The sequence below is a fragment of the Pongo abelii genome, chromosome 23 (assembly GCF_028885655.2).
Source record: "Pongo abelii isolate AG06213 chromosome 23, NHGRI_mPonAbe1-v2.0_pri, whole genome shotgun sequence".
NCBI lineage: Eukaryota > Metazoa > Chordata > Mammalia > Primates > Hominidae > Pongo > Pongo abelii.
In genome coordinates this window covers 38,857,709-38,882,696 of record NC_085929.1, presented here as the reverse complement: position 1 = coordinate 38,882,696, position 24,988 = coordinate 38,857,709, and the positions used below count along the sequence as shown (strand labels likewise).

Below are 24,988 nucleotides of genomic sequence, written 5' to 3'. Positions count from 1 at the left end.
AGCAGTGCAAGGAGTGTGTAATACGTGTTCCCTTATTTCTATGAGAATATGCAAAGCATTTGTTCAAGGAGAGTTGGTTTTCTCAATGCTGAAGCCAGGCATCTTTTCTTTTTTTTTTTTTACCAGGCGGTGAAACAATTTTATTTCACAGTTGTCTTTAAAACCACAAAGACACCTATGTTCTTCATATAAAAACATTAGTATAGATACCCATACTTTCTAAAAAATGATTATACAGACCCTTTCAAAGAAAAATGTATTCCATTATATAGGTTTCAGTGAGGTTGCTTGGAAAAAACTCACAACTGGACTGATTCCTAAAACATAGCATTCCACCACTCTGCAACTTTTGGTTCAAAGTATAGATTATTGTCATCAGTATGTGGTGCCTGTATTCTTACATATTTGATAATACATACATAGACTGGCTTATCACTTAATGTTCCATTGGTTCATCAGCCTTTTCTGCAGGTTCATCAGCAGGTTGAGCAGGCTGTGCCTTTCTCTGTGGTCTTTCTTCAAGACCTTCCAGGAATGGAGACACATCATCATCATCATAGATTGTAAACTCCAAGTCTTTACCAACAATTCCAGTGGAAACATTCTTTGTAGTCAGGTCCTGTTCTGCAGGAAGTGTCTCTCTTAAGGCACGCAGACCATGTTTAACTGGTTCATTTAAATTGCACTCCATAAATTCAGACGTATGTCTCTCTAAGTAAGTACGAGCTGATTGGGAAAGGGCTCCAATGGACATGGCTCTGCAGTCAAAATAGTTAGCAGATGGACAGGTTTGGAAAATGTGAGGGCCGATATCATCATAACCAGCAATAAGCAGCCCAACACCATATGGTCTCCGGCCATATCGTTGTGTTGGTATCTGGGTCTTGCTTCCAATTAGAGATACAAGACGAGACACAGGCAGTGGTCTATCGAATACAAATCTGGAATCCAAACACTCCTGACGCATAAAATTACCTAACAGTCTAGCATCAGCAGTAAGCCCTGCAATTGAGATACCAATATGGTTGTCAACATGGAGAATTTTTTTCTGATGAGCTGCAAGCTCTGATTGTGCCCTTTTCAATGCAACCAACACTCCATGAGTTTTTGATTTCAGACCAACTGTGGCAGAACCTTGTTTAACAGCTTCCATTGCATATTCAATTTGATGAATCCTGCCCTGAGGGCTCCAAACAGTGACATCATTGTCATACTGATTTCGAAACTGGGAGTCAAGTCCGCACTGGTGGTACAGGTAGGCCTCCAAGTCAAGTCTCTGTCTTCTCCTCTCCCATACACAGCACTAGGAGCTATTCTGGACCGCTCAGAATCTACTCCACTGAAGGAACCTGAGGGGCGAACTCATCTAGCTGACTGAGGAGGAAGTGTCGGAGGCTCCCAGGGAAGCGAAAGCAGTGGAAAGGCCGCACTGGCTACCGACAACCCCTAGCCCGGCCAGGCCAGAGATGCTGAATCCGCATCTTTTCTTTTCCTTTTTTTTTTTTTTGAGACAAAGTCTCGCTCTGTCACCAGGCTGGAGTGCAGTGGCACAATCTCGGCTCACTGCAACCTCTGTCTCCCGGGTTCAAGCTATTCTCCTGCCAAAGCCAGGCATCTTTTCACAACTAAAAGCAAGTACCTGTCTTAACCAAAGCCTCAGTATTGATGGGATTTGGTCTCTGACACATGCACAGGTGACCTGTGCACCTAGGGCTGCCTGGCAGCTCTAGGACATGGTGATTCTCTCAGGTACTTGGCACAGAAAGTCACTGGCCTTCTTTAGAGAACGCATCATTTATGGAAACACTTCTTTATTGGATCCTGGGTCTCGGGTGGAAAATCAGGTCCCACATCAAGACTTTCTCTGTGAGGCTCCCAGGTTCTGGGGCTCCAGCTGCTCTCTGAGAGGAAGGTGTGGAGACAGAGAACACAGCCCAGCCCCACCCAGCCCCTCTTGCATGGTCCCTGCTCTGTAGGGAAGTTTCCTGGGTGAGCATCTCCCATGGCCCCAGTTTGACTATCCCATGGCCACTGTCACAAATGACCCCTAATTTAGTGGCTTAAAATAACACACATTAATTCTCTCCCAGATCTGGAAGTCTTAAGTCCCAAATGAGGCCTGGGCTGCTAAGATCAGGGTGCCAGCAGGGCCGGGCTCCTTCTGGTGGCTCTGAGAAGAACCCATTTCCAGGACTTTTCCAGCTTCTAGAGAACGCCCCTGGCTCTTGGCCCTTTCCTCTAACTACAAAGCCAGAGCTCAGCATCTTCAGATCTCTCTCCTGCTCTTCTTCTCTCCCTCCCTGTCTTCCTCTTCCTCGACTCCTCTCTCTCCCTTTCTCTCTCCCTCCATCCCCCACATGTCTTCTCACTGTGACGCTCCTCCTGCCTTCCTCTTTCCCTTATAAAGACCCCATCTTGGAGCCATGCAGAAAACCCAGGAGCGTCTCTCACCTCAGGCTCGTCTCTCACCTCAGGCTCGTTATCACATCATGTCTGCAAAGTCTCAGTGGCCACACAATACAGCACATAGACTGATTCCGGATTGGGACACTGCAATCTCTGGGAAGCCTAATTCAGCCAACTCCATCATGAGGCAAACCGCGGTGCCACAGGCTCTAGCCTCCAGTGCAGGGCATGTGGCTCCTTCTCAGGGTACTGGGCAGCCGGGCAGGCACAGCCAGAAAAGCCTACAACACGATGCAGAGAATGGCAGCATTAGAGCGCCACCTTGCCATGCTGGCCACTGGGTGGCAGGGGCTGGTTACAGCGAACGGACTCACACCCATCCTCCGAAGTCCAGCCTCTCCTTTTGGCCCAAGTTGGCCAGGAACTGGGACCTGAGGTGGGGACTGCAAACACCACAGTTCCCGGGTTTCCCACTCCACAGGAACCGCTGGGCCCACCCGGGCTGCGCTCCTCGGGAAGCAGGAGCAGCAAAAATTCAACCCCGCAAGCCCTCCCCACCCAAGTGCCGGTTCCCGTTCCTGATGCCTCCACCCACAGGGTGCTGTTGCCTTGTGGTATCCACTACTGCGTGCCTGGGGGTCCCAGGCGGTCTCCACAATATAGAGCAAGAGAACGTGGGTCCTGGAAGCACCACGTGGCTGGGGCCCCTGCCGTGCTCAGGATTCCCGCGGAAACGCTGTGCTCCCGCCGCACTTGGGCAAAAACAGAAGGAGGTGGCCGTTAAGAGTCTGGAGTTCGGGAAGAGGAGGACCGCTCCTCTCCTGGAGACCACTGCTGTCACTGAGGCCTCCACCGCCCGCCACCGGCAGTGCAGCCCGCGATAGCGCCCCTAACTCGTCCCCACCTAGGTCCCTGCAGCACCCGATGGCGCCTGCAACCTGCCCCCTGCCATGGGCAGCGCAGCCCAGGATAACGCCCCCAAACCGCTCCCTGCTGTGGGCAGTGCAGCCACGGATAGCGCCCTCAATCAGCCCCCCACCACGAGAAATGACTCCCGGAATAGCGCCCCCAAAAAGCCCCCCACCTCGGGCAGTGACGCCTGCTGTAGGTCACCCAACCCAACCCCCGCTACGTGCAGGTAGCACCGGATAGCGCCTCTAACACGCCCCCTGCCACCATCGGTGTAGCCCAGGATAGCGCTGCCAACCCGGTACTCGCTGCGGCAGTGTAGCCCCTGATAGTGCGCCCAATCTGCACCCACCGCCGGCAGTGCAACCCTGAATAGCACACCCAACCCACTCTTTGCAGGGCAGTGCAGCCCCCGACAGCATCCAACCCGCCCCCAACCCCGCCACTTGCAGTCGGCCCCCGATAATGCCTCCAACACGCTCCTGGCTGTGGGCAGTGCGGCCCATGGATAGCGCCCCCAACCAGCCCCCAGCCATGGGAAGTGACACCTCGGATACCACACCCAACAATTTCCCCACCATGGGCACTGATGCCCCAGACAGTGCCCCAACCCGTGCCCCGCCACGACCAGTGCAGCCACGGATAGCGCCCCCAACAAGGCCCCCCCTGCCGCTGCGGGAAATGACGCCCGGGATAATGCACCCAAACCGCTCCTTGCCATGGGCGGTGCAACACCCACTACTGCCCCTAACACGCCCCAACCACCGGTGGGGTAGCCCATGATGGCGCCCCCAATCCCCCCCTTGCCTCGAGCAGTGTAGTTCCCGATAGTGTATCCAACCCTTCCCCCCGGCCCTAGCCCCCCACCGCACGCAGTGCAGCACCGGATAACGCCAACACGCACCCCCCGTCACCGGCAGTGTAGACCAAGATAGCACCGCCATCCCCCCACTCCCTGAGGCAGTGTAGCCCCTGATAGTGCACCCAATCCGCCACCCTCCCCCGGCAATGCAACCCCGGATAGCGCATCCAAGCCACTCCCTGCCGGGCAGTGCAGTCCCCCATAGCACCCAACCCGCACCCCCCACACCCGCCACTGGCAGTCTGCCTGCGGTAATGCCCACAATATGCTCCTGGCTGTGGGCAGTGCAGCCAATGGATAGCGACCCCAACCAGCCCCCAGCCATGGGCCTTGGATATCACACCCAACAAATTCCTCACCATGGGCACTGATGTCCCAGACAGCGCCCTCAACTCGTACCCTGCTGCGACCAGTGCAGCCACGGATAGCGCCCCCAATAAGCCCCACTGCTGCTGTGGGAAATGACGCCGGGATAACGCACCCAACCTTCCCCTGCCGTGGGCAATGCAACACCCACTACTGCCCCTAACACGCCCCCGACCACTGGCGGTGTAGCCCACGATGGCACCCCCAATCACCCCCTAGCCTTGGGCAGTGTAGCTCCAGATAGCACACCGGTGAATGCTCCTCTTCTGAGGAGCGCTCAGAGCCAATAGACAGGCAGACACGGAAGAGCCTGGAACTGCGAGTCTTCCCCTTACTGAGGTTATGCAAACGAAGTTCCTGGACTACATGTTCTGATTGGATGAGAGGAAAAACCTCTAGGTCTACTCTGATTGGGCTTTATTTGCATGTTTTGATTGGATGAGAGCAAGTCTTAGGACAACCAATCAGAACATGATAACAAAGTCCAATCAGAGTAGGCCTAGAGGTCTCCCTCATCCAATCACAACATGTAGCCCAGGAACTTCATTTGCATAAACTCTAATATATAAATGATGCCAAGTGGGGAGTTTTGTCATTCCAGGCTCTTCTGCGTCGGCTTGTGTAGCTGGTTAGTATTGTTTTAGAGGAAAAAGAGAAAGACTCACTTCCTGAGTACGCTGGAGGTTGGAAGCTTAGAGAAAAAGGAGGAGCCACTTCGTTAGCACGCTGGAGGCTGGAGCCTGCCATGGCTCCTGCCATGGCTCATCTCGCTGCTGCGGTTGGTGCGGCCCAGGGAGACTGCCGTGCAGCCAGAATGGTAAAATGGTGGTGGGAAAAGTTCGCCATCCCAGGCCGTACTGTCTGGCGTGGTGGGGCGGGTTGGAGGCCCTATCCAGGGCGTCACTGCCTGTGTTAGGGGGCTGGTTGGATGTGGTATGTGGGGCCTCACTGCCCACGGAGGGGAGTGGGTTGGGGGCGCTATCTGGGGGTGCGCTACCCGTGGCTGGGGGTGGGTTAGAGCACTATCCCAAGCTGTACTGCTAGTGGCAGTGGGGAGTTTTGGGGGCACTATCTGGGGATGCAGTGGCAGTGGCCGTGTCCGGGGGGCGAGTTGGAAGAACTATCGGGTGTTGCATTGCCCTTGTCGGGCACGGGTTGGGGGCGCTATCGGGTGCTACTTTGTCTGCGGTGGGCGGGACGTGTGATATGCAGGGCATCATTGCCTGCGTCTGGAAGCTGGTTGGGGGCGTTGTCCATAGCTGCATTGCCCACAGCAGGGAGCGGGTTGGCGGCACTATCTGGGGCTGCAATGCTGTGGTGGGGGATGGGTTAGGCTCATTATAGGGTCCTACACTATTGGCAGCAGGGAGGGGGGGGGTGTTGAGGGCGCTTTCTGGGGCTACACTGAGACAGAGGTAGCAGAATTTATTGGGAGTGCTACTGGGGGCCAGACTGCTCGTGTAGAGGGAGTGGGAGGCTGGTTGGGGGCACTATTGAGGGACGGAACCACTGCCCGTTTTGGGAGGGAGCGGGTTGGGTGCTATCAGAGGGCTGTACTGCCTGCCAGGGAGCTGGTGGGTGTGCTACCTGGGGCCACATTGGTTCCGGCGGAGCGGGTTGGGTGCGCTATCCGGGGCTACCCTGCCCGCGCAGGGGTGGGTTGGGTGCGCTATCCGTGGCTGTACTGCCGGAGGCAGGGAGTGAGTTGTGGCGCCTTCCTGGGTTGCTGCTCCCGGTGGGGAGCAGGTTGGGGCGCTATCCCGGGTTGCACTGCCCGCAGTTGGGGGGCGGTTTGGGTGCCATATCAGTGCATTACTGCCCCCAGTAGGGGTCTGGTTGGGGGCACTATTCGTGGCTACACTGCGTACGGCAGGGAGCGGATTGGGAGCGCTATCCCGGGCTGCACTGCCTGCGGCAGGGGGCGGGTTGTGGGCGCCATCGGGTGTTGCAGTGTCCGAGGCAGAGGCAGGTTGGGGTCGCCATCGGTTGCTATACTGCTGGTGGTGGGGGGCGAGGTGTTGGAGGCGCTATCTGGGGGCTACACTGCCGGCGGCGGGTTAGGGGTGCTGTTGGGGGCTGCGCTGCTCCTCCTGGCGGTGGGCGGTGGAGGTGTCAGTGACGGGTGGTCAGAGGAGCGGTCCTCGTCTCCCCGGACTCCAGACTCTAGAGGGCCATTTCCTCCTGCTGGAGCGCGGCAGGTGCACAGCGTTTCCGCGGGGATCCTGAGCACAGCCCGGCACTTAGACCCGCCGTGGTTCCCAGGCCCGCGCCCTCTCTCTCTTGCGGAGACTGCCTGGGACCCCCGGGCCCGCAGTAGCGGACACTGCGGGGCGACAGGGCCCCGTGGGTGGAGGCGTCAGGAAAGGGAACCGGCACTCAGGTTGGGAGGGCTGGCTGGGGTTGAGTTTTTGCTGCTCCTGCTTCCCGAGGAATGCAGCCAGGGTGGGCCCAGCGGTTCTAGTGGAGTAGGAAGCCGAGGCACTGTGGTGTCTCCAGTCCCCACTCCAGGCCCTAGTTCCTGGCCAACTTGGGCCAAAAGGAGAGGCTGGCCTTTGGAGGGTGGGTGTGAGTGCCTTCGCTGAAACTGGGCCCTGCCGTCCAGTGGCCAGCATGACAAGGTGAGGCTGTAACGCTATCACTCTCTGCATCCTGTTCTAGGCTTTCCTGGCTTTGCCTGCCCAGTTGCTTCATGCCAGGAGGAGGAGCTGCCTGCTGGAGGCTGGAGCTTGTGGCACCACCGCTTGCCTCGGTGTGGTTGGTGGCGGCCATGAGACTAAAGAGTCAGAGCGCGGGAGCAGTAGGAGGCCAGCAATGAAGACTGAAGAGCGCCAGAGCGGTAGGAGGGCGGCTGGCTGCCGCCAGGGCACAGGCAGTGCAGTGGTCAGGTGTTAGGAGCCTTGTAGGGTGGGCCTGTGCATTGAGGGTGACAGCAGTAGTAGTTGTATTAGCATCGGTACTAGTGGTGGCAGCAGCAGCAGCAAGTCTAGGGGCCGGGAAAGCAGGTGGGAGCATTGCAGGGCAGCCCCGCCTGGCCTGAGGTGGGTAGGAAGCTGTGGGCCTCTGTGACAGTGGTGGAGGCGCAGCCAGGGGAAGGAGGAGTCTTCCCCGCATCTCCTGAAGAATCTGGAGGGCGCCCTCCTCCTGCTGGCACCTGAGCCAGGCGTGAGTGGTACCATTATGTTATTAACAAAAGTTTGGGGGAGTGACTATTTGTGTATGTTTTTGCTTCTTTTTTATCGGGATGCTCTTGGAGTTTTTTTGTTTGTTTGTTTGTTTTTAAGTTCTAGGGTACATGAGCACAACGTGCAGGTTTGTTACATATGTATACATGTGCCATGTTGGTGTGCTGCACCCATTAACTTGCCATTTACATTAGGTATATCTCCTAATGCTATCCCTCCCGCCTCCCCCCGTCCCACAACAGGCCCTGGTGTGTGATGTCCCCCTTCCTATGTCCAAGTGTTCTCATTGTTTAATTCCCACCTATGAGTGAGAACATGCAATGTTTGGTTTTTTGTCCTTGTGATAGTTTGCTGAGAATGATGGTTTCCAGCTTAATCTATGTCCCTACAAAGGACGTGAACTCATCCTTTTTTATGGCTGCATAGTATTCCATGGTGTATATGTGCCACATTTTCTTGGACTTTTTAAAATTTCATGAACTAGGAAGGGGACAAAATGTATAATAGGTTTCCTTGATTCTCTTACCTGTTCTTTTTCTTTTTTTCCAGCCTGGTTTTTCTTCTGCTTATCATCATTTTCTTGTTCCTCTTCATTTTTTTATGCTGCTGCTTCTATTTCTTGTATCCTTTCTTGTTTCTCCTCCTCCCTTTGTTTTCTTTATCCCAAGCAATGGCCTTAACAAACAACAATCCAAAACTGAGTTAAAAATAGACCACTTGTCAGTGTGTTGTATTCCCCCACCCCCACACCCTGCCCCGACGGAGTCTTGCTCTGTTGCCCAGGCTGGAGTGCAGTGGTGATCTCTGCTCATTGCAACCTCTGCCTCCCAGGTTCAAGCAATTTCCCTGCCTCAGCCTCTTGAGTAGCTGGGATTACAAGCGAACACCGCCGTGCCCAGCTAATTTTTGTATTTTTAGTAGAGATGGGGTTTCACCATGTTGGCCAGGCTGGTCTCGAACTCCTAACCTTGTGATCGTCCTCTCAGAGTGCTTGGATTACAGGCGTGAGCCACCTCGCCGGCCCAGTGTGTTGTATTTTTAAAATGATCGGTCCGTTATTGTTTTAGAGATGAGGAAAAAATCAGTTGGATAATTATTTAGATTCTTGAGTAGTTGTGTTTTCATATCCTGTTAATTCGTTGTAAGTAGTTACTTGGGGAATCAAAAAATGAAGCGTCGAATAAAATATTGGTCGCAAACAGCCATTTTCTCTCTCTCACATATTAATCTGGAGATACGCAAGAGGCATGGAGGTAATAAGTTCCAGTGTATGAGATCATTAAGAGAACCATATTCACTTCATTTTATTTCTCTGCCACCATTTTCAGGAGTATTGTCATCTTCATGAGCAAATTTGGTTCATCACATCTTTGCAACAGGAAAAGGAAGGGGAGGATCACGTGTAATTATATATTTTTAGGCCAAGATTCACAACCAGAAACAATGCTTCACTAACTTTTGCCTTTAAGAACCTGCAGTGTTGAACCCTCTTTTATTCCTAATGTTACTACCTTTGTTATGAACTTTTTTTTTTCTTTTTTTTACTGATTACTCTAGAAGTTTATGTATTGTATTGACTGCTTTAAGGAAACAATCTATATTGTGTCATTTTTTTCAAGCCAACAAATATATAAGGTCTATAATTTTTACACTTTTTAAATTATTTTTAAGGTCATGAATATGTAAAATACTGTTGATATATGTAAAAATATGCCTAAGTACCACTATATAGCTTATTTTGAAGACGTGGTGTCTAAATTTTTGTCCAGAGTAGATAGGTTGCAGTTTCTTAGGTGTGTTTCTCAATACATAGCCTCAGTGTTTTAAAGCATATAGAAAAAATTTGAATACCGTTAACCTCATGTAGTCCTTTGTTTATTAGGTTAATGTTTCTGCAGACTAAAGGCATCACAGTCTCCTTTAAGATTGAGTAATATTAATAAAATTTGAGATATATAGGGGTAGAATCCAACAAATTCAGAGGAAAATTGTTAAATTATATAGCTGTAGATGAAGACATGAAACCCAGGTTCTAAGCTCTAAGGGGGCCATGAGCTACCATACCAAGTGCATCAGTGACTGGGCGTAGCATTAGCACACTCCCAGGATGGTTGAGTGAGCTTTGGAGCCTAACTCTATGTGTACGTGAATTTTTAAACTGTTTGGCACCTTCGTGTATCCATCTTTACAATGGGGGCAGTACTAAGTTTTGCTTCTCAGTTGACTGAATTATTTCCGTAGTCTGTCTTGTCGTCACTCTTGATGGCCACATGAGAGGAGCTAAGGTAATTTCTGGCAGCCTGGGACTCCTTGGGAAAAGCAGAAGGTGCCACAGACCCCATTTTAGGAGGAGCCTCTGTTTTCCTCCTGGACCCCAAGAAGTGTAAGCAGACAGGTCCCTCTGAAAAGCTGGGGAAGGCTGTGCTTTGTTTTGCCTTTTGCTTTACCTGACCTTTTCGTTGTGGGTGGACATTAGAAATCAGTAGGGGAAAGAGAGCTAAAGAAAGTTGCAGATAAGAAGATGTATTTATGGTAAAGAAGGTTATGAAGGAAAGAGATTTTGTGGGAGGGAGGATCTTGTTTTACAAATTCTTGTCCTAAAGTAGAATGACTATTTAGAAAAAGAGGGAAATAGGACAAGTCAGAAAGCCGTAACATGGGAAAGAAAAACTTAGAACTGCTCGATCTTGTCTAGAAGTGCTGTATGTGGGATGTTTGTATAAAGGAGTTCTAATTAACTGGCTTTAAAGAGAATGAAAGCTCTCAAATACTTCAGAAAAATAGAAGCTCTAATGCCTTTTAGTTCATGTGATTTCAGTAATCTTTGGGGAATAAAGGTTTTTAAGAGTTATTGGTAAAATGAAAATATCTTCAAAATTTAGACATTTGGTGTAAATTAAGTCAGAGGTTAAATTTGCTAAGTGCTTTAATGTCATAAACCGCTTCTTTGACTTTGGAAAATTGTTCAGATTATGTGGTTTGGAGCTGTTAGATTTCTATGTAAGGCCCTGGGACAGGTGGAGTTAGCCATGCCTCCTAGCTATGCTAGAAAGAGTTGACTTTATCTGCAGTTCTGTCTTGTATCCTAGACTCTGCACCTGGTACGTAATTAAAACAGCTTATACTAAAAAGAAAAATTACCTGTTTCTGATTTTTTAAAAAAAGGCATGGGAAGGCTGGGTGCGGTGGCTCACGCCTGTAATCCCAGCACTTTGGGAGGCCAAGGTGGGTGGATCATGAGGTCAGGGGATCGAGACCATCCTGGCTAAAATGGTGAAACCCTGTCTCTACTGAAAACACAAAAAATTAGCCAGGCTGGTAGCACACGCCTGTAATCCCAGCTACTCGGGAGGCTGAGACGGAAATCGCTTGAACCTGGGAGGCAGAAGTTGCAGTGAGCCAAATCGCACCACTGCAGTCCAGCCTGGCGACAGAGCAAGACTCTGTCTTAAAAAAAAAAAAAAAAGAGTTTTGTCTAAACTTAGAAATTTTAAGTATTATCTTTAGCTGAAAGAAAATAAAATTTAAGCAAGTTATAGGACGTTTATGAAACTTAACTTTGTAAAGAATTGTGTGTCTGAGCATGTTGACCAAAATGAAAAGGGTATTATTCAGTTCTTCCATAAATAAAATGTTAGAAGGCACTGAAACAGAGCCAGAATCTGGGCCCATGTGTCAAAATAATAAGGTTTTTTGGAACATTGATCAATTTTTTAACAAGAAAAAATATTATAAAGAGTTATAAATAGTTATGAAAATCTTACCTTATAGTCATTAATTAAAACTGGATTCATAAAATTTTATTATTAAAAAGTAGCTTTAGCGTTAAAGATGTACTAACGTAAAAATAAAATTGGGTTTCATATCGAGTTCTTTCTTTTGAGAAATCCAAGAACTCTCTCTGGGGTCTGGATTGGGACCCTTTTCTGGTAACACTACCACCCCCAGCTCTCTCCTCCTTCCTAGTCTCCATTGGGAGGTGCTCCCCTGGAGGAGCAGCTGCCACTGGCCCCCACCAGACTCAGCACAGAAGGCCAGGCCTCGGCTGCTGCTCTGCCCCCACCTACCCAGGAAATGAGATGGATACACACAGGAGAGTTGGCCTGGGGGGGAGGGCGTTCTGGAAGCCTGCCTTGGCTCTCTGGGTCTTTAACCAGTAGCCACAGAAATGGAGACTCAGTTGCTTCAGCAATCTGTGTTCCTACTATGTGTCTGGCACAGAGCAAAGTCCTGGGGTGGGGCCCTGGAGGTGTCCTGGAAAAAACTGGACACTTCCCTGTCCTCCAGGAGCTCACCCCAAGTCACAGAAGCCCATTTTTATGAAGGATTTACTATGCATTCTGTCTCCCTTAATTCTCACCACAACCCAGTCATCAGTGCTATTATCCCCATGTGAAATATCCAAAAAACGAGGTCCAGAGCAGGGAACAGATTTGTCCAAGCTGATCAGTGTTGGAGCTGAGGACTGAAATTCTGTTCTTTAAATTGAACTGTTTATTAACAGGCATTAATGTTCTTTTTTTTTTTTCTTTTTTTTAAAAACAAGAGTTTCACTCTTGTTGCCCAGGCTGGAGTGCAATGGCATGATCCTGGCTCACCGCAACCTCTGCCTCCCGGGTTCAAGCGATTCTCCTGCCTTAGCCTCCCAAGTTTCTGGGATTACAGACATGTGCCACCACGCCTGGCTAATTTTGTATTTTTAGTAGAGATGGGGTTTCTCCATGTTGTTGGTCAGGCTGGTCTCGAACCTCTGACATTAGGTGATCTGCTGACCTCAGCCTCCCATATTGCTGGGATTACAGGTGTGAGCCACTGGTCTGGCCTAGGCATTGATCTTCTAAAGACAAAATAACACGTGTTGTCTTCAAGCGTATTGAGTTTGCTGTTTATCACCACAGCCACATCATCTTCTGTTTCATGAGTGTTTGCCTGGCATGTCTGCCCAACATCTCTGTGTATTTATACTTATGTGTGTCTTCTATGTTTGTCCAATCTTCATTTCTAAACTCTCCTGTGAAGTCCATTGAAATGAAGAAGTATGAGTTTCTTGTACTGTAGAAAGTTGTGCATGCCTTGGGTAGGTATTGTTTAGGTACACTGGCCTGGTTCTGTCTGCATCTTTTCTGGGTCACCCTTTGCTGAAAAGTGTCAATCTTTGAGAGGAGGGGGGTGTCTTTCTTGCCAGGTGGCTTTGTGTAGATGGAGACGCAGACACAGTGTTGTGTGACGGTGAGGGGGTCACAGTGGGCTGCAGAGGTTTAAAGGCGGCCCACGGGCAGGTCCAACCAAGGTAGAGGTTACAGAAAGGACGAGCAGATGTGAGCAGGTCCCTGGGGCATTATAAATACAGTGGCCCCTCCATCAACTCCCTCGGAAGACGGGTTTGTTCCAGGATAGACCGTGTCTATACAAAGGCAGAACAGTCAGTAGTCCTAGGTGCCCCCAGCCAGTCCTCAGTGCCCTCCGTGGGAGTTCAGTGAAAAGAGCCTATGGGGACAGCACTTGCCTATCTACTCATGTGGACGAGGACTGGGTGCTTTGTGAGGAGTGAAGAAGACAAGTATGGAGGAGTTCACGGAGTCCGAGGGACTGGACATTATCATATCCCATGGCTCAGAGCAGCACGCATGGGACATTCAGCATCTGTAAGGGGACCATGCAGCAGAGGCTGACAGTGGAGAGTGCAGTGCACACAAAGACACGCCAGTGTTTGGTGAGAGGGACTTGATCCAGATCAGCAAAAAAGAAGTGACCGATGTGCACAGCGGTGTGCAAATGGCGACTATGGGATAGCAATGGCTGATGTCAGGCTGCTGGCAGAGAGCACAAGACATGACTGAAACACCATTGGCCACAAGTCTACAGAGGTCTTGGGGATGACCTGGATGCTTCCTTTGAATCTGGTAAAGTTGCCCATTTATAACTGATGGGCTTCCTTTTTCTTTTTGGACAGTCTTGCTCTGTCACCAGGCTGGAGTGTGGTGGCACAATCTCGGCTCACTGCAACCTCCAAGGCCTCTCAGGTTCAAGCAATTCTCCTTCCTCAGCCTCCTGAGTAGCTGGGACTATAGGCACACACCACTATGCCCAGCTAATTTTTGCATTTTTAGTAGAGACGGGGTTTCACCATGTGGGCCGGGATGGTCTTGATCTCTTGACCTTGCATATTGTGGGTGTTTGGTGCACATATTACTTTGTCACCCAGGTAATAAGCATGGTACCCGATAGGTAGTTTTTCCATCCTCACCCTCCTTCCACCCTCAAGTAGGCACCTGTTGTTCCCTTCTTTGTGTCCATGTGTACTCAAAGTTTAGCTTCCACTTATAACTGATAATATGTGGTGGTGGTTTTTCTGTTCCTGCGTGAGCTCCATTAGGGTAATGGCCTCCAGCTCCATTAACGTTGCTGCAAAGGACATTAACTCATTCTTTTTTTAGGGCTGAGTAGTATTACATGCTGTATATGTACCATATTTTCTTTATCCAGTCTAATGTTGATGGGCGTTTAGGTTAATTCCATGTCTTTGCTATTGTGAATAATGCTGCTATGAGGATGCATGTACATGTGTCTTTATGGTAGAACAATTTATATTCCTTTGGGTATAATAGCCAGTAATGGGATTGCTGAGTTGAATGGTAGTTTTGCCTTAAATTCTTTGAGAAATTCCCGAACTGTGATTATTTCAGCAGCTGAAATAATTTACTTCCCCAGCAGCGGTGTGTCCACCAGCAGTGTGTAAGTGTTTCATATTCTCCACATTTCAGCAGCTGAAATAATTTACTTCCCCAGCAGCAGTGTGTCCACCAGCAGTGTGTAAGTGTTTTGTATTCTCCACAGTCTTGCCAGCATCGGTTATTTTTTGACTTTTTAATAATAGCCATTCTAACTGGCTTGAGATAGTATCTCATTGTGGTTTTGATTTACATTTTTCTAATAATCAGTGATGATGAGTGTTTTTTCATATGCTTATTGGCTGCGTATATGTCTTTTGAAAGGTATCTGTTCATGTCCTTTTCCTACTTTTTAATTGGGTTGTTTTTTGCTTGTTAATTTAAGTTCCTTACAGATTCTGGATATTAGACCTTTGTGGGATGCAGAGATTATGATTATTTTCTCCCATTCTGTGAGCTATTTAATCTGTTCAGAGTTTCTTTTGCTGTGCAGAAGCTCTTTAGTTTAATTAGATCCCATTTGTCAATTTTTGGTTTTGTTGCAGTTGCTTTAGGCATCTTTGTCATAAAATCTTCGCCAGCGCTTATGTCTAGAATGGTACTTCCAGGTTTTCTCCCAGGGTTTTTATAGTTTTCAGTTTTACATTTCAGTATTTAATCCATCTTGAGTTGATTTTTGTATATAGTGTAAGGAAAGGGTCAACTTTCAATCTTCTACATATGGCTAACCAGTAATCCAAGCGCCATTTATTAAATAGGGAGTCCTTTCCCCATTGCTTGTTTTTGTCGACTTTGTCAAAGGTCAGATGGTTGTGAGTGTGCAGCTTTATTTCTGGGCTCTCTTCTTTGTTCCATTGGTCTATGTGTCTATTTTTGTACCAGTATGATGCTATTTTGGTTACTGTAGCCTTGTAGTATAGTTTGAAGTCAGGTTATGTGATGCCTTCAGCTTTATTGCTTTGGCTATTTAGGCTCTTTTTAAAATTCATATGAATTTTAGAATAGTTTTTTCTAATTCTCTGAAGAATATCATTGGTAGTTTGTTAAGAATAACATTGAATCTGTAAATTTTGGGGGGAAGTATGGCTGCCCAAGCTTAGAATGTTTTTCCATTTGTTTGTGTCACCTCTAATTTCTTTCAGCAGTGTTTTGTAGTTCTCATTGTAGAGATATTTCACCTCCCCATTTAGCTGTATTCCTAGGGGTGAGTGTGTGCGCGCGCGTGTGTATTGTAAATGGGATTCTGTTCTTGATTTGGCACTCAGCTAGACTGTTATTGGTGTATAGAAATGCTACTCATATCCAGAAACATTGCTGAATTTATTTACCAAATCTAGGAGCTTTTGGGCTGAAACTATGGGGTTTTCTAGGTATAATGTCATATTATCTGCAAACAGAGATTGTTTGACTACCTTCCTTTGTATTTGGATGTATTTTATTTCTTTCTCTTGCCTGATTGCCCTAGCTATGACTTCCAGTACTGTGTTGAATAGGAGTGGTGAGAGGAGGCATCCTTTTCTTGTTCCACTTCTCAAGGGGAATGCTTCCAGTGTTTGTCTGTTCAGTACGATGTTGGCTATGGGTTGGTCATAGATGGCTCTTAATATTTTCAAGTCTGTTCCTTCAGTGCCTGGTTTGTTGAGGGTTTTTAACATTAAAGTACTTTGAATTTTATCAATAGTTTTTTCTGCACCTATTGAATGATCATGTGGTTAATTTTAGTTCTGTTTATGTGATGAATCACATTTATCAATTTACATATTTTGAACCAACCTTGCATCCCAGGGATAATGCCTACTCCATCATAGTGGGTTAGATTTTGATGTCCTGCTGGATTTGATTCACTGGCATCTTAAGGATTTTTGCATCTATGTTCGTCAATGATACTGGCCTGAAGTATTTTTGGTGGTGGTGTGTCTTTGCCAGGTTTTGGTATCAGAATGATGCAGGTCTCACAGAATGAGTTAGGGAGGAGTCCCTCCCTCTCAATTTTTTTGGAATAGTTTCAGTAGAAATGGTACCAGCTCTGTTTTATATTCTTGGTAGTGTTCAGCTATGAATCCATCTGGTGTTGAGCTTTTTCTGGTTGTTAGGCTTTTTATTACTGATTCAATTTTGGAACTTGTTGGTATTTTCAGGGTTTGAATTTCTTCCTGGTTCAGTCCTGGGAGGTTGTATGTTTCCAGGAATTGCTCTATTTCTTGTAGGTTTTCTAGTTTGTGTGGATAGAGGTGTTCATAATAGTCTGATGGTTTTCTTTTGTATTTTGGTGCAGTCAGTGGTAAAGTCCCCTCTGTCATTTCTGGTTATTTGGATCTTCTCTCATTTTTTCTTTATTAATCTAGCTAGCAGTCTATTTTATTTTTTCAAAAAACCAACTTCTGGTTTCATTGATCTTTTGTACAGTTTTTTGCATCTCAATTTCATTCAATTCAGGTGGATGTTGGTTATTTTCTTCTGCTAGCTTTGGGGTTGGTTTGCTTTTGTTTTTCTAGTTCTGCAAGGTGTGATTTAGGTTGTTAATTTGAGATCTCTATAACTTTTTATGTGGGATTTTAGTTCTATGAACTTTCCACCTAACACCGCTTTAGCTGTATTCCAGAGATTCTCCTATGTTGTATCTTTGTTCTTTTTAGTTTCAAAGAATTTCTTGATATCTACCTTAGTTTCATTGTTTACCCAGAAGTCATTCAAGAGCAGGTTAATTTCCATGTAATTGTGTGGTTTTGAGCAGATATTCTTGGTATTGATTTCTATTTTTATTGTACTGTGGTCTGAGAGTGTGGCTGGTAAGATTTTTTTTTTTTAATTTGCCGCAATTTGTTTTATGGTCAATCACGTGGTCAGTTTTAGAGTATATGCCATGTGCAGATGAGAAGAATATATATTCTGTTGTTCTGAGTAGAGAGTTCCATATATGGCTGTTAGGTTCATTTGGTCAAGTATCAAGTTCATGTCCCGAATATCTGTTTTTTGCCTTAATAATCTAATACTGTGAATTGGATATTGAAGTGTCACCTATTATTACTGTATGGTCTCTGCTAGGTCTCTAAGAACTTGTTTTATGAATGTGGGTGTTCTGTGTTGGCTGCACATATATTTAGGATAGTTGTCTTGTTGATTAGAACTTTTTATAGTTATATAATTCTTTTCTTTGTAATCTTTACGGTTCTTTATTTTCTGCACTAAATCTTAAAAATACTTGCCTTGTTTACCTTGCTCAAAGAACCGAGTTCTGGCTTTGTTGTTGTCATGCGTGTCCATGTGAAGAGACCACCAACAGGCTTTGGGTGAGCAACAAGGCTGTTCATTCACTTGGGTGCAAGTGAGCTGAGTCTGAGAAAGGAGTCAGAGAAGGGAGATAAGGGTGGGGCAGTTTTTTATAGGACTGGGGTCAGTAGTGGAAAATCACAGTCAAAGGGTGTTTTCTCTTGCAGGCGGGGGCGGGGGACACAAAGTGCATGGTGAGGAGATCATAAGACTCATTGTTCAGAAGAAGAATGTCACGAGGTTGATTGATCGGTCAGTTGGGACAGGGCAGGAAAAAGTCATAATGGAATGTCATAAGGTTGGTCAATCAGTTAAGACAGGAGCTGGTTGTCTCACTTCTTTTGTACTTTTTGGTTACCTCAGGCCATCTGGATGTATACATGCAGGCTTGGGCTCAGAGGCCTGACAGTTATTTGTGTCTATTATTATCTTTCTTTTTTATTTCATTAGTCAATTCTCTCATTTATAAATCTCTGTTGAATTTTTTTGCAGGAAGTTAACTCCTCCATGTTACATATTTCTTACTTCTGTTTCATTTTTCTACATTCTTGTTTTCCCTGGAGAAATCATATTTTCAACTCTGCTGTTTTCTGTTACGCATTCTAATTTTGTCCTATGATAACATCCCCCAGCTGACACCCATGATCACAGAACGTCGTCACCGCTTAGTTCCCCCCCAGCACAGGCATGTTCTTCACATACTCCCCTCAGGTCCACTTCCAGCCACCTTGTCCCAGCAATAATGGCCATGTCTGGGGAACTCTGATCCTGGCTTGTTGGGGGCCCCTGTAGTTTGATTTCTTCACTCCTCATCTCTCACGGCTTCTTCTGGCCTTGTTTTCCGCTTTACTTAATTCTTCCCAGACTGCTTTCTCTGTGGATCTTCATATACGACAAGGATGTTGATCCTTCTTGTTTAAGAAGCCCTTGTCCTTGTATCCCTGTAGGTCCTTGGAGGTTTATGTGTAACACAATCCAGTATGAAGATGTAGAAGGGTTTTGTGTAAGTTTGGCCTCATCCAAATTCTACCTTCATTGGCCTCCTCTAAGAACATCATTGTATTCTAAAGGAAGCCTGGTCACAGCATAAGGAGCGTGTACACTTATTTTACATGAACACATCCGGCCCTGCCCCAGTCCTGCGCCACCCCTGCTGCTGGGTGGTGGCCTTTCTTGCACCTCTGTCTTCTTCTTAGTCGAAAGAGCAAGAGCTGCTTCCTTTCTGGGACTGCTCCTGGAGACACCAATCACAGACCTTCAGTGAAACACTTGACTCTTCTGGTCATAGGATTAGGAAATTGTAGCTGTCTCAATTAAATTTCAGAATGAATTAGCCTATTTGGTCTAAATGCCGTGTTCACATAGTTACTGCCTCTGTCAGAACTGATGTTGAAGGCTGGGGACAGAGGCGTTTGTTCCGTAACTTGGGAAGGACAATGAAAGGTATTTCCTGGGCATTGTGTGTGTAGCTCTTGTGGCCAGATTCTTTTGTGAATGAAAACTCCGCTGTCCATACTTTTGGCACCATCACATGCACTACGCTGTTTATTTTAGTTGAAGATTGAGAGCCAGTGACAATCTGATGCTCCACATTTCACACACAATCTAGAGAGATCTTACCCAGAAACTCACACTGTTGTTATTGTTGCTTTTTATGAAGCCTGCTATAAATTTACACATTTTATGCCTAGTCTGTAACCAGGGCTGAACCTAATTGCTGAGGGAGTGGAGGAACCCTTCAGATGTAAAGAATAGCTCAGCCATCCACAGAAGAGGTGGGGTCATAGGTCAGATGTTGTCTCAGCAGTGCCCCAGGACCTGACCGAGAAGCCATTCTTGTAACAGCCAAAGTGGCTCCAGGTTGCTCATCTTTGCCATTTGCTCTCTAAATGCTCCAAAGTCAAGGCCTCCAACCTGGCCGGGGGCAGTGGCTTCTAGCCTCTGACTCTGAACTTGGAGAAGGCTCACTGCTCCAATATTGTGTGGAGAGAGGTGGGGGAGGCATGTGGAGGGGAGAGTGGGAGATAGAGACGAGGCCCTCCCTAGAAACGGTCACATCCCTGAGGAATGCTGATGCATTTTGTGATGAGATGTGTGCAGAGTGACCCTGCCTAAATGTCCAAAAGCCTCCTTGTCTATGGTGTGACTCCAGGCCCAGCAGGTAACCCCTTTTTTGTAGAAGAGCCTGTCCTGGAAGCGTCTGTCCTGAGAGCACCCGATGGCACGGTAGGGAGCTGAGAGCCACTGAGTCAGGAGGGACAATGGCCAGCCCCTCCCAGGAGTCCTGTCTTGGGCAGATGCTGGCCCACTGAGTCACAGCCCAGGGGCTGACAGGGGCGTCTTGTCCAAGACACTGTAGGCACGTGTTGCCTAGGCAGTGTGGTGTTGGATGATACTGAAGCTGCTACACAGCCTGGGGTATTCATCTCTGACAGACTGAGGGCCAGGTACTGCACAGCCTGAGGTGTTCATCTCTGCCAGACCGAAGGCCAGGCCCAGGCGGCTCCCCATTCCCTGCCACAGCAAGGCCCCATTTGTTCCGCAAACCAGCTTCATGCACCCATCCTCCAGGGCCCTGAGTATGCCAAGCACCAGGCCCGGTGAGCACTGGTCTCTCTGTGCTGCAGCCACGCACCTGCCTAGGGACCTCCTCCTCACCTTCAGGCAGGGGGTGGCCTCTTCCTGCCCCTGATGCCAGTCACACCCCACATGCTGTGAGGCTGAAGTCAAGCAGGGAAGCAGCAGAGAAGGCATGGAGAGCGACAAGCCCCACAGCAGGGTCTGAAGGAAGCCCACTCCAGGGCAGTGTCCTTGTCCAGCTCCCGGGCATGGGCTGCAGGCATTCGGGCCCTTTGCCTCTTCTTCCAAGGGAACCACAAACAGCCCTGGGATCCAGAGGGTTATTGGCCAGATCTCCAGAGAGCGACTCCAGGGTCCTGGTCTCCAAGGGAGAAGAGGGGTCGGGGAGAGGGCTTTGGTCAGGCATGTGGCCCATACTGTTCCTGAGCAGGTCGGGCAGCTAATGCACTTCCCGCTGGGCCCCCTCCCTGGAGGAGAGCATAGCCTCTTTCCCAGCTGTCTTCCAGCCAAGATGCACAGAGAGCAGGCCCGAGATGCAGGTCACAGCCAAAGCAAGTGGCAGGTGGTGCTGCTTCCTAGGAGACATTGCTGTGGCTGTTCTGTGGATCTGAGATGCTTGGGGTGCCCACCTGGAGCTGTGAGCTGGCCTGGGAAGGCCCCACAGGCTTTTTAAAAAAGTTTCCTTTTCTTAAATTTTGCAGAATCTTCCCACGTCCACTCCTCAGAACTCTTTTCTGCTGTCCCCAGACAGTGCCAGCAGAGGCCACGTGCTGTCTAAATATGGCCGCAGGCAGTGCAGGGTCCTGGCCTGAGGGGGCATGAGGCCAGCATCCCTCACTTTAGGACCGGAAAATCAGTTCTCAGGCTTCCAAAACAGCTGAGACAGCTGCCACTTCCTGTCACCCAAGCCTGGCTTCTGCACCTCACTTTCCTTTTGGGGCCTCAGTGCCTTCTCCACACCTTAGGACCTCTGTCCTCCAACTGAGGGCGAGGAGGGCTGGAGATGTGAAGAGGCCACCCAGCTCCCAGGCTACTGTCCTGGCCACTGCCCATCCTTGGCTCTCACTGTCCCAGCCTCCCAGCTGGCCTCCCTGACACCTACTGGCCTGTAGCCACCTGAGCTTGGGTCTGTCTGCACGTCTGCTGCTTGTGGGCTAAGCACAGATAGGACCTGGAGAGCTGCAAGCTGAGGAAGAAGGCAGGTGCATCTGTGGGTCCCTTCTCATCCAGTTGAGACCTTCCACCATGCAGCCTTCAGGCAGGGACAGACCCACCTCTCTCAAGACCCTGTGCCCACAAAGCATTTCCTCTAAATTCCATTCCTTGGACCCCAGTCTGCACCCAGCTGCCCAGTGGGCCCTCCAAGGGCCAGGATGGGGACCAGATCTGCAACCCTGAGAGAGGCTGTGGGAGATGGGCCTGAGCGAGCTCTGCACCAAGGAGGGGCCCCCCCACCAATGCTGTTCGGGAAGGAGTAACTCTGGTGCTGAGAGAGAGAAGATGCTCTCAGGATAAGCAGGTATTGATTGTCCCTACTCTACCTTGCTCCAAAGGCCAAGCAGGTGGGATCCGAAGAATCCGGGGGTTTCCCTCTGCCCCGCCTCACCTGGCTGAGTGACAGTCAGACTGGACAGTACTGCCCAGAGCCCTGGTGCCTGCTGCACAGCCTGGGAAGAGTACCCTGCATCCTTTTGTGTGCTCAGCTGGGGACTCCAGACTCCATGTGCGAGCAACGTGGGCAGAGGAGCTGGACAGAGCAGCCTCAGTGCCCATACTGGCAAGGGCGTCCCCCTCTGGATGAGCTGTGGGGACCAGATCATCTGTTGCTGGGAAGGCCCTGTCCAAGCTTCTGCTCTCCTGCAGTCTCAGCTCAGGGATAAGTGGCATCTAACAGTCCCGCAGAGATAGTTCTAGGGGCCGCTGTGGGCTGCTGTAATCCCCAGAGCTGAGCTCTACGAGATGGGTGGCAGGGAGGCTCCCTTAGGAGGAGATGTCAGCAGATGAGGGTTGATGTGGGCTGGGAAGACCGAGGTCAGGCGCTTGATGTGAGCCCCACAAGTTTGAGGCCCCTGGGAAGGCGCCTGAGGCTTCCGGAGACTCAGGTCAAGAGAGCCAATTTATGCTCTTGATCCCTGTTCACAGCTGGTGCTGCGCTGAAGGCTTGGGCCCTATCCCGACAGTGGTGGGAAGGAAACCTTCTTCCCAGGAGACCTCAGGTTAGCATTCCCAGGAGAGAGGAATCTGGGGTCACAGGGAGTCATGTCTGGGGCAGCCACCTTGACATACCCAGCTTCGTGCTCCTTGGCCACTTCCCTGCCACCATCCCTCAGGGAGGGCTCAGCAGGAAGAGCTCTTTCATTACTTTCTGTTTTCATTTGTGTTCCCTTCCATTTACATTATTTGGGTTTGTTCTGTTGTGGGTTTTTTCCCGATCTTTTTTCTTTTGTTTTTTGAGACAGGGTCTCATTTTTAAAATTGGATTATTTTTCTGTGTCTTGACTTACTTAAGGTCCTTGTAGATTCTGGCTGTTAGAAGTGGGTCAGATGCATGGGTGAGAACATTTTCTCCCATCCTGTAGGCTGTGTGTTTAACTGTGTTGGCAGTTTCTTTTCTGTGCCCCAGCTCTGTGGATCATTAGGCCCAACTTGCACAGGTCCGTGATTCTTGCAGTTTGCTTTTGGGGGCTAAGCCATATAAATACTTTGGGAAAGCCCATGTGGAGAAGGTTTTTTTTCTAAGTTTTCTTGTAGGATTTTTGTAGTTTGAGGTCTTCCATTGAAATCTTTCATTCATCTTAAGTTAATTTTTGTATGGTGACAGGTAGGGCTGCAGTGTTATTTGAGGTGTTTTGGGTGACAGTGATGTGGAAAACCCATATTCTTTTACCTGTTAGTTTCATGTGTCCTTACATGAAGTGACCTTTAATGTTCTTTGTCCAATTTTGGTTGGATTATTTGTGTGTGTGTGTGTGTGTACGTTTTCTTAGTCTTTGTTTCTGGTAAACATTCAATATGAACCTCCCTCAGATATGCGATTACTTAAAACCGTTTTCTTCCAGTTTATAGGGGCCTGCTGTTTTGCTTCATTTTTTAAAAATTCCTGTGAAGAAGCTCTTCAGTTTTTTGTGTTCCGACATGTTTATTTTTCCTTCTGTTGGTAGTGATTTTTTGTCCAATCAAGAGAAGAAATAATTTCGGATTCATTCCTGTGGCCGTGAGTGTTTTTCTCCTATGTTTTCTTCATCTTCTTTTCTGTTTGCATCTGTGAGCATAGGTTCAGGTTTCCCAAATGTAATGCTCACCCTAAGTTTTCTCATGGAAGTTTTATACGTGTAAGTGTCCTGTTGGGATTTTGAAATAATTTTGAATGGGATTTTTGTGTAGTGTGAAACACAAAGGTTTTATTTCATTCTTTTGTGTCTGGATTTCTAGTTTTCTCAAAATTATCTACTGAATGGACTAGCCATTTCCCATTTTGTGTTTTGGGGGCTCTTTTGAGAAATGTGTTGACTTACACATTCAGGTGAATTTCTGGGCTGCCTAATTGTGCCCATTGGCATATGGTTCCATTTTTATGACTCTCTCGTGTTGTTTAGATATTTATAGCTTTTCAACATAATTTGACATTGGGAAGAGTGAGGTCTCAGCCGCATCTATATTTCTGGGAACTGCTTTGGATCTTCAGGGACTTTCATTGTTCTGTGTGTATTTTGGTATTGCTTATTTCTAGTTTTAAAATTTGTTTTGTAATACATGTTCAAAATTAGGGGGTTCAGTGGGATCTTTTCCTACTTGTATACACTGAGGAATGATAAATCAGGGTGTTTCTCACATCTGTTCCCATGTCTAGTTTTTATTTCTATGTGTTGTGAACCTTCAGTGTCCTCCTTTCTAGCTATGCTGAAAAAGAGGCTGCCATATTGGTACCACCAATCACCCTGCTGTGGAGTGCATCAGCAGAATTCATCCCTCCCCGGGAACCGCAGCTCTGCACCCCTTACCAATGACTGCCCGTTCCCTCTCCTCCCCACTGCCTCTCATAAACACTGTTGTACCTTCACCTTCAACTACTTTCTTTTAGCTTCCACATGGTTTAGATGATACAAGGTTTGTCTTTCTCTGCCTAGCTGATTCCGTTTAACTTAATGACTTCCAAGATCATCTGGGGTTGCTGCAAATGACATCAGGCCATGAATTTTTAAGGATGAGGCATATTTCATCGTGTCTGTGTGCTGAAGTTCCTTCATTGCTCTCAGTCGATGGACAGGTTAGGTTGATTTCATACCTTGGCTATTGTGAGTGGTGCTTCCCTAAACCTAGGAAGGCAGCTGTTGCTTCAATATACTGATTTCATTTTCACGAAGTGTATACTCACTATTGGAATTTCTAGATAAAATGATAGTTTCTTTTTTGGTTATATTTATTCTAATTACAGTAGGTGGTATCTGAGTGTGATTTTTATTTACAGGTTTGAGATGACTAATGATGTTAAGAACCAAATTTTTTACCTGGTAGTGGATTCTTTTTTTTACCGGGTAGTGGATTTTTTTAAACTTGTTAATGGATTTCATATCACTCTCTGTGTCCCTCTTTTCCGTGAGATGAGGCCCCAGTTCACCCCACAGACAAAGCTGGTCTGACAGGAGCCCAGACAGAGGAACACAGAACAGAGCAAGTCTTGGGGACCCACATGCACCTGGCAGACAGACAGAGGAGTCTCAAGAGGTCACCATTTCAGTGCC

General features: G+C 48.0%; 2 protein-coding genes across 4 annotated transcripts in view; one reads left to right on the top strand and one right to left on the bottom strand.

Moving 5' to 3' along the window:
• Window positions 1-103: 103 nt before the first annotated feature.
• On the bottom strand, window positions 104-1,792 carry LOC100441663 (proteasome subunit alpha type-1-like). Its single transcript, XM_054543577.2, has 2 exons — window positions 1,754-1,792; window positions 104-1,303 (listed from the first exon to the last, which is right to left on the bottom strand). The coding sequence occupies exons 1-2, from the start codon at window positions 1,790-1,792 to the stop codon at window positions 437-439; spliced, it is 906 nt and encodes a 301-aa protein (XP_054399552.2). The 3' UTR covers window positions 104-436.
• Window positions 1,793-5,134: 3,342 nt separating this feature from the next.
• The window catches only part of LOC129052638 (uncharacterized), a 109,283-nt gene continuing 89,429 nt past the window's right edge, over window positions 5,135-24,988 (top strand). For 2 of the 3 annotated variants that reach the window (XR_008517729.2, XM_054543371.2), the window contains exons 1-2: window positions 5,135-5,360; window positions 7,202-7,379. Coding sequence is in view for 2 of the 3 variants with exons in the window: in XM_054543371.2 (XP_054399346.1) it covers window positions 5,289-5,360; window positions 7,202-7,379 (250 nt within the window). In the remaining variant the exon portion in view is untranslated. The remainder of the gene's footprint in view (window positions 5,361-7,201; window positions 7,380-24,988) is intronic. The other variant, XM_054543370.2, reaches the window with a different exon arrangement.